This window comes from Mizuhopecten yessoensis, unplaced genomic scaffold (genome assembly GCF_002113885.1).
Source record: "Mizuhopecten yessoensis strain PY_sf001 unplaced genomic scaffold, ASM211388v2 scaffold6119, whole genome shotgun sequence".
Taxonomy (NCBI): Eukaryota; Metazoa; Mollusca; class Bivalvia; order Pectinida; family Pectinidae; genus Mizuhopecten; species Mizuhopecten yessoensis.
Window position 1 is genome coordinate 99,327 of NW_018406389.1, and position 11,932 is coordinate 111,258.

The 11,932-nt window shown below is 34.5% G+C and overlaps 2 protein-coding genes across 6 annotated transcripts in view; one reads left to right on the forward strand and one right to left on the reverse strand.

Annotated features, from left to right (window-relative positions):
- LOC110451516 (heterogeneous nuclear ribonucleoprotein L-like) overlaps positions 1-4,380 on the forward strand; it is a 65,755-nt gene extending 61,375 nt beyond the window's left edge. For all 4 annotated transcript variants that reach the window (XM_021499581.1, XM_021499582.1, XM_021499583.1 and 1 more), the window contains 3 exons: positions 606-663; positions 1,963-2,058; positions 4,303-4,380. In XM_021499581.1, coding sequence (XP_021355256.1) covers positions 606-663; positions 1,963-2,058; positions 4,303-4,364 — 216 coding nt within the window. In that variant the 3' untranslated portion in view covers positions 4,365-4,380. The remainder of the gene's footprint in view (positions 1-605; positions 664-1,962; positions 2,059-4,302) is intronic.
- Positions 4,381-6,917: 2,537 nt separating this feature from the next.
- The window catches only part of LOC110451517, an 8,528-nt gene continuing 3,513 nt past the window's right edge, over positions 6,918-11,932 (reverse strand). Inside the window, exons 2-4 of one of the 2 annotated variants that reach the window (XM_021499586.1) lie at positions 10,052-10,669; positions 9,400-9,550; positions 6,918-8,934 (exon numbers count right to left, since the gene is read on the reverse strand). In XM_021499586.1, the coding sequence (XP_021355261.1) occupies positions 8,372-8,934; positions 9,400-9,550; positions 10,052-10,669 (1,332 nt within the window). In that variant the 3' untranslated portion in view covers positions 6,918-8,371. Of the gene's footprint in view, positions 8,935-9,399; positions 9,551-10,051; positions 10,992-11,932 lie in introns of those variants that run through there. The other variant, XM_021499585.1, reaches the window with a different exon arrangement.

Genomic DNA, 11,932 nt, shown 5'->3' on the forward strand with positions numbered 1-11,932 from the left:
CGATATAAAGATGGACAAAGTAAGGATTACAGAATACATTAATAGTTTGTTAAAAACGTATCATGAACCCTCTTAACAGTTTTCATTTATATTTACATCATTATATGTTCTACTGATTGGTGGTCAATGATCCATATCAAAGGGTCAAAGATCTTAATATATTGCTTTTGATGTAAGCATTTTGTGTATCTCGCTAATCCCCTGAAGATTTAGTGGACACTATGATCTGTTGTCATGATGTAGTTTGTTAATAACTTTGGAGGCAATGATATCCTAGATAAGACCAGACAAAAAAGTGTCCAAAATTAACACACAAAAGTTAATTTGAGGTTGAAAAATATAGTTGTATATGACTTACTGGACAAGAATGACAGCAATACTGTGAAAATGGTTTTCGGTGAATTCTTGCAGCAGAGAATTTTGCATTATCACTTACAGGTACAGATGGGTAATGGTTTAATGTCATCATGTAATTGTTTGGTTAAGATGCTGATAAAGCTAAATACTGCTATCTCTTCATGTTTCTTTTTATTCAACTTATGTCAACTGAAAACCATTTAATCTTCAATATGTGATTCAGGCTTGTTATAATGGTATCTTCTCAGATATTTGAAAATGCTGGTGCTCCCAAACCTCCCAAGATCAAACAGTTCCCAACAAAATGTGAGTACCTATTGTGTTGACACACTGAGTGATGCATCAAACATACTTCCGAAAAACGTACTGTTGTTTACACGATCAAAATGGTTGGATCATATTGTGAATTTGTTATTAAATATGGACGAGCCTAGTGATTAAATGTTGTTTTTAGCTAGTCTAGATCTTGGCAAAGTCTTTCCATGTCTGCATTTGTATTTGTAAGTCTGTCAAGTTTTGCTTCTGAAGTGTTACACTTAAAATGGAACTATACAATGCGGAAATGAAAGTGCGCAAGTCTAAAACAAATCACTGTAATGGAGCGAACGCATACATGTAGTTGATTCTGTAAATAAAAACACACAAACATATTATAGGGTACATGTAATACATTGACTCATTAAAGCCAAACGTGACACCTGACTCCTCAACTTGATGTAATCAACAGCAATTATCGTATTGTTCTTAAATCTCTCAATCGACATTCAAAGCCACACTGGCTCATGTAAAAACAAGAACCCCTGAAGCTGTCCTAGGTTGTGGAACTCTTTAATGCATAACCACGCTTTGTGACCAATTTTCTGGTTTACACTGTCGTCTGTTTGGGTGTATAAATCATGAAACGGACTCGCAGTAAGTACAGAATACTTACATTGATCAACATTGATGAAGTTTGTTTTTTATCATGAACAACAAACACACTTTACAGTCTAAAGCTTTATCCTGAATTCTTTTTATCGATTTCATGCTAGTCTACTTGCGCAGGAAGTTCATAAACACGAAATGAAGAGATGCTGTACTTTTGCATTTATTTGTATCAAATAATTAATAAGTGACAATGAATTTTGAACACTATGAAGTAGATGATCTTTTGATGTGGGATTTACGCTATTGAAACCGATGTTACTTCGAGGTATCCAAGTTTTTCGACTTTTCAAGGTTCGATATAATAGAGTTTTATTTACAAAGATAAAGAAGAGATTTGGCAGGGACCGGAGAAATACTTCGAGATAAACAGGGTCTTTTCAAGTTAAAAGAGTTTGATGATATCCATATAATGATAACGAGGTTAAACTGTACATGCATTTAAATCTGATATTTGTGGTCATGACAGATCAGTCAAGATCAAAAAGTCATAGTTCACGCTTTACAAAATGTCCTGGCGTGGCTTTAGTCATCCATCCGGCATCAATGTTTCAGCCCATCATGTTTGTCCCTAAAAAGACAGAGCAACTTTTGACCAGTAAAACATCTTTGTTATACCAAAGCCTGCAAAGGTTTCCTGCTACTTTGAGTTTCTTGTAATGCACAGTGTGTGTTTTGTAGCTGATAGAAGTTCTACTGGCCTGGTGGAGTTTGAATCCAAGGCGGAAGCTACAGAGGCTCTGGTCCTGACTAACCACACCAGCGTACCCAACCCATGTAAGTATCAATAACCATTAAGTTTACTCTAGTAACAATCCCTACACACACACGACCACATCTATTATAACAACCTGTGTACACACACACACACACAACCAGTAAACATACTCTATTATAACAACCTGTGTACATACACACACACAACCAGTACTCATACTGTATTATAACAATCTGTGTACACACACACACACGACCAGTAAACATACTCTATTATAACAACCTGTGTACACACACACACACAAGACCAGTAAATATACTCTATTATAACAACCATCTGTGTACATACCCACACACACACACAACCAGTAAACATACTGTATTATAACAACCTGTGTACACACACACACACAACCAGTAAACATACTGTATTATAACAATCTGTGTTCACACACACACACAAAACCAGTAAACATACTGTATTATAACAACCTGTGTACACACACCCACACGACCAGTAAACATACTGTATTGTAACAACCTGTGTACACACACACACACGACCAGTAAACATACTCTATTATAACAACCATCTGTGTACATACCCACACACACACACAACAAGTTAACATACTGTATTATAACAACCTGTGTACATACACGACCAGTAAACATACTCTATTATTACAACCTGTGTACATACACGACCAGTAAACATACTCTATTATAACAACCTGTGTACACACCCACACACAACCAGTAAACATACTCTATTATTACAACCTGTGTACATACACAACCAGTAAACATACTCTATTATAACAACCTTTGTACACACACACAATATTTTACTTTAAACGACTTCTTCTTATTTACCAAAAGGCATAGGGTGATGATATTTAGCCAGAAGCAAACTGGGATGAAGGGCTACCAAATTTGTTCAAATGAATGACCTTGACCCATTTTCAGGGTCACAAGGGTCAAATGTTTTAAAATCTTCAAACAACTTCTCAATAACCAAAATGCCCATAGGGTTCTGAAATTGAGCCTGTAGCATGCTTGGATGCTTACAAAGCACTAGTTAGGCCTAAACTTGAATACTGCTCTTCCATTTTGGATCCACACAACACAAACCAAATTAAACAAATAGAAAAAACACAACGAAGAGCAGCACGCTACGTACAAAACAGATCCCACAACACTAGTTCCGTAACAAGACATGATCCACACACTTCAATGGCCAACACTACAAACAAGACGCTTATACACTAGAATTATCCTTTTTTTACAAAATTATACACAGAATCGTAGCTTTAAACCCAACACATATACTCACACCTGTAGACCCCCGCACCAGACAGGTTCACCTGTACGCATACAAACACATATCTGCTACAAAGGACACCTACAAATACTCATTCTTCCCACACACAGTAACACAATGGAATCTCCTCCCCTTAGCAGCAGTCCAATGCACAACACTAGAGGACTTCAAGGCACACTTACCCTGCACAGCCCTTGAAGCCCTCATTACACACTAGTACATACACCAGATTTTAACTTTTTATCTATACCTTGCACAAAAAAAATAGTAGCATGCTTGGATGAAGGGCTACCAAGCTTGTTCAAATGAATGACCTTGACCGACTGTCAAGGTCACAGGGGTCAACAAATCTTCAAACTACTTCTTCTCAATAACCAAAAGGCCCAGGGTACTGATATTGAGCCTGTAGCATGCTGGGATGAAGGGCTACCAAGTTTGTTCAAATGAATGACCTTGACCAACTTGCAATGTCGCATGGGTCAAATGTCTCAAATATTATAAACCACTTCTCAATAACCAAAAGGCCCAGGGTACTGAAACTGGGCCTTTAGAATGGTAGGATGAAGGACTACAAAGTTTGTTCAAATGAATGACCTTGACCACTTTAAACCTGATGTCCTTGTTCGACATTCAAGGTCGCAGGCGTCATACATTTAAATCTTTTAATGGGTTCTTGTGAATCAAACACTGATATTCTGCCTGTAGCTGTATTTTAGTCCACTTTTAAGATAACAAGTGTGAAAGTTATACCAGGTGAGCGATGAAGGCCCATTGGGCCTCTTGTTTAAATATATTTTGCAGAGAGGAATACATTTTGTCATGTAGGATTGTCTAGACATGCTAGTGGTAAACAGATCAGGATGAAGTATCGTCACCTTACTCATGCTTTTATGAACACACTGTTAGAGATACTCTATATATTCAGTATTCTTTTTATTTTATACAGAACATTGATAATGCAGTATGTGTTATGTTTTCAGCTGGCAAGAATCCCTACGTTTTCAAGTTGTGTTTCTCTGCTACACCAATCCAGTTTTCATAGTTACCTTTGCTAGATACATAGTCAAACAGACAAGCAGGCATTGGTGAGACAATTCATTCATCACTGAGGGTCAGACAACAATCGTCAGATAACATACATAACTGGAGGAGACATGGAAGAAACTTGTCGAGGTCACTTTCTAGGGAACATTCAATTGAATTTCATAAAAAAAACTTTCTGTGGCACATTCAATGGAATTTGATATAAAACAATAGATACATGTTGTAAGTTGTAACAATTGCCTGTTGTAGATGTTTTTGAAGGAAAACCTAAAAATGGATCAAAACATTTTGTTTATTTCAAATTTGTGTTCTTTCAGTGCAGTTAATGTTTGTTTTTAATTGTATTAAAATATTGATGAATTTGTTCTCATTCAAAGAATATGATAGAATTTGTTTTTTTGCATAATTACTGATCATAGAACTGCCAACTAGAAAAAAAATGTTATAATAAGATGAAATGAAAGTCATAATGTAGTATGTGTTTGTAGACTGCATTTATTTTTTTCTAAATTTGTATTGTAAAAGTTTACATGTGTTTAAAGGATTTTATTTCACAAGTGAAATTTGACAGAAATCTTTTCAACAAATCGTGAGATAGAAGATGTTGAAGGAGAACTTATCATATTTTATCTCTTTAACTTTTGCCCTTTAAGCAATTGATAGGTGGTAGGAGTACATTGGTTTTGATGCATGATTATTTTGTAGCAATACAACTTGTTATGTCATAAATTTTACACTAAAGATGGCATTGACTGAAGTCTTGTAAATATGGCTGTAATCAAAATGTTGAGAGATAAGTCACAATTGTGAAACTTGTGTGAAAATTCATATCATTTTTGAATACTATGAAGTTTTGGATAGGTTATTAGTCCATGTTTTTGTTGTATAGTAGCCAGTAGCCTTCCATCTCTCTACATTTAGTATGAGGTTGGTGAGGAGTCTTTAAACTGCTCAACAAAATGTTTTGTTTTCAGTCTCTTGAACAAAATTCAAGATAAAAACTAGATATATCTCTTAAAATTATGTAGTTTAATATGTAACCAGTGCTCCTGTACTAGAAAAAGTAGTTCATGAAATTTCCATTTGTCATCTGAAAATTAAACATTCTTTTAAGTAGTAATTGTTACAAAAAATAGTGTACATTTGAGCAACAGTGATGCACAAGACCAATGTATTTGAACCATATCAGTTTTGTTGTATTGAATAATAATTATGAGTACAGATCACTTTTACATAGCATTCACAACATGGAAGCAAGCAAATGTTTTCAACAAGTGTTTTGTAGATTTCATTTATATAACCATCATGATTTTAAAAATTACATCGACAACAAAACAAGTTTTAATTCACAATATTGTAAAATAAAATTATCAAAGAAACAATAGTTTGTGTTCTTTTTAAATTTGTCTGTTGTGATTTACAAATAAAGAATGATTAATTTGTATATGTTACAGAAAGAAAGAAATTAATAGGTGATTAACTAGGTATTTAAGAAGAAAGTCATCTAAACATTTCTTGGGAATCTGGGTAAATCTTTGAGACTTCAATCACAGTTTCTCTAGTTTATATGAAAATTATAGAGCTAACTGGTCAGTAATTACTCCAGATAACAAGGAAAAACAAAAAACACAACCAAAATGTAATGCATACTGTGAAATGTAAAATAAACAATTCTTCTTTGAAGAATTTGATCAAATTAATCAAAAGCTATAGTGTAGGCTAAGGAACCAACATTCTACATCTTGAAGCATAAGGTATTTAATTTCATTACTTCTAAAACATTGACAGTGTTTAGTGATCATAGGGTATTGTTATTGTCTGTATATGACCAGTAGAGGGCAGACAACTGAAATTTACTCCCGGTATATTGAATACACCTCATATCTTCAAATCAGAAGAGCCTGTGATCATATTGTGAGAATGAATTACTCTTTGAACTTGCTGACAAATTAAATAACATAGCGGTAAGCAAACTGGGCATGTCTAAATACACAATACTACCCCATACGACACGGTTATGTACCCAATACTACTTTAATACTGTGAATTATCAAAGTTAGAGAAGTTTTTTTTACTTCTATCCGACATTTTTTGTCGTGGAAAATACGCGATCTGGAGCTGAACACATCCCGGAAATGCTGTGACTCTAACCCAATACTACTTATACTACCCCATACGACCCAGTTATGTACCCAATACTACTTTAAGGTTATAGGATTGTGTCACCATTTCTCAGTAGAATTTCTTCAAATGTTGTAGTTATATTGTAATTTTTCTGCCACAAAGAAAATATAGGTTGTCAGAATTTTAAGGATTTTAAATGGAAAGGAGAAGAGCCACGAACCATCAAATTTGGCCCAGTGTTGGATTTTCTTCAAAATTGACCCATATATACTCCAAATACTTACCCTTCATAAAATAATATTATTATCTGGAAAACATCAATTCCGTTGCCATGGCAACCACTAACAAGACCCCCTCCCTTTTTAGGTGATTTTCCTATAAATTCCTATACCATTCTGCTGGAAAATACAACAAAACAACTGTTAGATGCAGGGACAAAATCACTTTTACTGTTGTGATAACCCAATACACTTTTTAACAACTTCCTTGGGAATACAAGTCAAAATACCATTATTATGTCTCTAGTTAGCAGTGTCATAGCAACCACATATCATCTGTATTATAGTTTTTCCAACTCGAAAAAGTTTTTTTTTTTTCATATTTGAATTTACATCAAATTTGATCATGTTAATTTCTAGGATTTTTTCCTAAAAATTAATTTATCAATTATCTATTTAATTAAACACATTTGTTGCCATGGCAACCACATCAGTCACTAATGCCAAATGTTTCTGTTTCCTTAAATTGTATCAAAATTCCAGAGGAAAATCATTAAAAAAGATGATATGGAGAAATATAAGCAAACAGGTTACTATTACGACTGCTACTGTACATATACCAACATGTTTACATCACATGCTTTTAACTTATCATTTTATTTAATTGCATTTACAGCATTCATATATACACTATTACACTATACTGTTATTGGTAAAGAAAAAAAATATTGTTAATTTCGTTTGTATACACCAACAATAGAAAAAGTTGACACAAATATTTTGGGTGGGTGTATGTATGGGGCACCGTTTTACTATTTGTTAACTATTCATTGGTATCAATAATTCATTTATGGATATCTATAAATTGATTCATAAATATCACTTATTCAATATATGGATAATATTATATCAAAATGAGTTCAGATATACATAACTTGATTTATGGATATCTATAATTTGATTTAATATTTATGTTTGATTATAATTCTCTTACAGTTATGGATATCCATAATTTGATTTGGATATCCATAAATCTTTAGACTTAGATAATTATAATTGAAAATCAAATGAAGGATATTAATAAACATTGTGAATAAAAAGTAAAATGGCATATGGTTGCTGTTGTACAATTTATTCACTAGTTATTTATATTAATAATTCATTTATGGATATCTATAAATCAAATTAAGGATATCAATATTTCCAATTTCGGATAACCTTAAATCTGCATAAATTATTGATATCCATAATTCATTTATGGATATCTACAATTTCAGTTATGGATATCCATAGTTCACTTGCATTTATGGATATCCATAAAATGAATATCATTGAAATATGGATATCTATAAAATGAATTATGGATATCCATAAATATTTAGTAACATCATTAAATAATTCTCATAGTCATCCATGTCAGAATATTCTGTTTCCACAATTATTCCTTGGCTCAGATTTTCCTTTCCTTATATAATGCAAATTTTTGTCATTTTATATGGTTTTTGAAATTCAAATTAGCTAACTATCTTAAATGTAGACATCAAGGGATCAAAGAGACCCTTTAAAATGAGACATCAATGACCTTTTTATCTAGAAAATTCAAGAAATTATTTCAATTTCAAAATTCAGTTAATTCAAGGTAGAACCAGAACATGTAACAATGTTATTCTTCAACAACACTCTGTTCACTGTCAGAAGAATCAACAGATTCTGGAATGCACTGGGCATCTTGAACAAAATCTCCCCAATTTTTAATGCCAAAATTGACATTTGGGTGGTGTCTAGCATACCCAAGATACCACAGAACTGCGGCTATGTGTGCACAGACTCCAACTACACGTGCACCTGCCCGACATTTACAGTACCATGCAACAACATTAACACAATCATGTTCAATCCACAGAAGATATTGCTTGGAAGAGACATGTCGGCTTTGAAGTCTGACTCTAATTAGATTGTCGTTTTCCTTGTGGACTTGCATTTCACAGTCACCGTTTATATGCTCCTGCATGTAACTACTAGCCAACTTTAGTTGATAAGAACCACATGTAATATTTCTCAAGTCTGTCTCATCAAGTTTAGGGAAGTTAATCAAACAATCATCTGGTTCTGTCCATATCACTCGTCGCTTTTCCATATTTTCATCTTCCACTCTGCTCTTTAGGTTGTTGATTTGTTTGGACAGATATAGCATTTTTGTTGCCAATGCCTCGTCATCTGTGTTCCCTGTAATATACAGATTTATTTTTATTTCGATTATTTTAGGTGGGAATGGCGAGACCAAATATACACAGTGGTCATGTTGGTGGTTTTTTCCCCAATTAAACCAAATTCCCAGATAAGAATAGGACCCCAGTACTCATTCTTGTCGTAAAATAGGGGCCTTTCGGATGAGAACTTAACCTGAAGTCACGTGAGGCACGATAAAGAACCCTTACTGCATTTTCCATTTGCATAAGTCTTAATTTCTGCACCTTAACCTATAACTGGTGATGTCTCTATATAAGTGCAAAAATCTTGACTGGGACGTTAAACCCCATTCAACCAACCAACCAAACCAGCACACCCAAGATAAATCTTAATTGAATGTGTGTAAAAAGACCGATAAGTTTCTTTTGTGATTTATCTTGTACAATTTATTTATATTCTTGCATAAACATGTCACTGAAAGTTTTTTTGTAATTACTTTACCTGGAGACAATGATGGAAAGTATTTGTTGCAGATAGCACAAATGATCCGCACATGGTCACCAATATATGGCACCTGATTTGTTGGAAGCACATGGTCCATATACTTCCATCTCTTTATCTGCCCATTTGCCGATTCAACAACCCAACGTACCTGAAATTATATATATATTCCACCAACTATTAGTGTTTAAGGTCTTGCTATTTTTTAAATGTTTCATCAGCATAGTGATAATAATAATCGATTATAAAAATCATTGTATAATTGCAATTATAGGTTTGTTGTTTACATTGTTACATTTGATTTTACCATAACTGTCTTGTGATAAGTTTTAAAAACAAATATGTATATATTTGTGATATGATTTACTTCATTAAGCTCGTGTTTTACTCCAACACAAAGTAACAGTCACTCAACCAAAGCAAGGTCCGAGTAAACATGATATAAAATACAAATTAGGTGGGACTGAACACGTTGGCTTCCAAACATAAACTGAAAGTGAGACCAGGTGCTGAAGAGCGAGTCACATGCACCACACGTCATGTGTTTTGATGTAAAAAATAAGGAAGTTTTTAAATACTTGTTGCCAAAATAAGTATAACTAAAGGATTTGTAGTAAATGTTGCTCTAATTTAGACAAGTTTTTTTAAATACCTTTGTTACTAATCTGCTCGCATTTGCATCTTGTGTTGTCATCTGCTTTTGACCCTTTTGCATAAAACATGGCATTTCAGCTTTAATTCCAAGGTCCTCCAACAGTTCTAAAGAGTCTCTGAAACCACGGTCAACAATGAAAATGTCATTTTCTTCAACCCAGTTCTTAATATCTTCAATGTTGTTGTGCAGAATATGTTTTAAAATAGAAGCATCATTATTTTTGTAATCTGCAAAGTAAGGCCCAAGTACGGTAATGAAGTATCCAGTTGTGGAAACAACAATCATAGGTTTTAGTAATGGACGAGATTTATGAATTGAAAAAGTCCGACGCTGGAACTGAAAGTTGCCACTTTTCTGGATATATATGTAGGTCCCATCCAATACAAGTATAGCTTGAGTATTTGAGATGTCGCCAAATAACGTCTGTGCCAATGGCCGTGTGTGATTTCTGATTATCTGTTCTCGACTGATGTGAGAAAGACCCAAATTTTGTGGAACAAATGACTGCATTAATGCCATTCTAACGGAAGATACAGCACGTCGGATACTGGACTTGGTGATATTGAAAACCGTTGATAACACTTTGTTTGATATCCCAGACTTCATTTTAAACAAATATATTCCCAGCGATGTTTTTGTTGAACGAGCTGGTGTATTCCGTACCAAGTCCTTTATATATGTATAAAGATCTGTAAAATTGGCTTTTGTAATTCCAGTTAAGTTAATAAAATCTGATGCAGTTAGTGCTTCATCAGAGTCAAAGTCAATTCTTGATTTTTCTGTCTGGATCGCAAATGTTCTTAATTTATGTAAGAGTTCAAACAGTGTAGATCTGTTCAGTAAAACACAATCATTTTTGCATTCAACTACTCGCATAGCTTCAGGTGTTAATTTATCTCCAACGAGATGATCTGGACAGCACCGCGCTCCTGCAGGAATTATAATTTAATATAAAAATAAGGATAATAGTTGTCTGTGTTCATTAACATTTGAACTTCTTGATAATGTAACAGAATTTTGAAACATGCATTTAACAAGAGGACAGAAATAATCAGCTGTGAAAGTGAAGAAAACTGTGTTCAGTATTTGAACTTTTAAATGTGCGACATGTGTGTGAAAGTGACGATGTGTTTCTAATATATGAGTTTGAAGTGCGCTCCGGGCGCGGGTCGCATATTTCCCGCATATTATAGAGTGACGGAGTTCTGACGTTAATCGTTGACAGACCGATATGAAAAAAGTTGATAAACGTCAGAATAATTCGGACTAGTAACCAGGGGGAACTATTGTCTGTATGATTCTTTCCCCCTCTGTATTAGTAACTAGGGGGAAACTATTGTCTAGCTGATTCTTCCCCCCTCTCTGTATTAGTAACTAGGGGGGAAACTATTGGCTAGCTGATTCTTTCCACCCTCTCTGTATTAGTAACTAGGGGGGAAACTATTGTCTAGCTGATTCTTTCCCCCCTCTCTGTATTAGTAACCAGGGGGAAAACTATTGTCTAGCTGATTCTTTCCCCCCTCCGTATTAGTAACAAGAGGGGAAACTATTGTCTAGCTGATTCTTTCCCCCATCTCTGTATAAGTAACCAGGGGGAACTATTGGCTAGCTGATTCTTTCCCTCCTCTCTGTATTAGTAACCAGGGGGAACTATTGTCTAGCTGATTCTTTCCCCCCTCTGTATTAGTAACAAGAAGGGAAACTATTGTCTAGCTGATTCTTTCCCCCCTCTGTATTAGTAACCAGGGGGGAACTATTGGCTAGCTGATTCTTTCCCCCTCTGTATTAGTAACCAGGGGGGAACTATTGTCTAGCTGATTCTTTCCCCCCTCTGTATTAGTAACAAGGGGGGAACTATTGGCTAGCTGATTCTTTCCC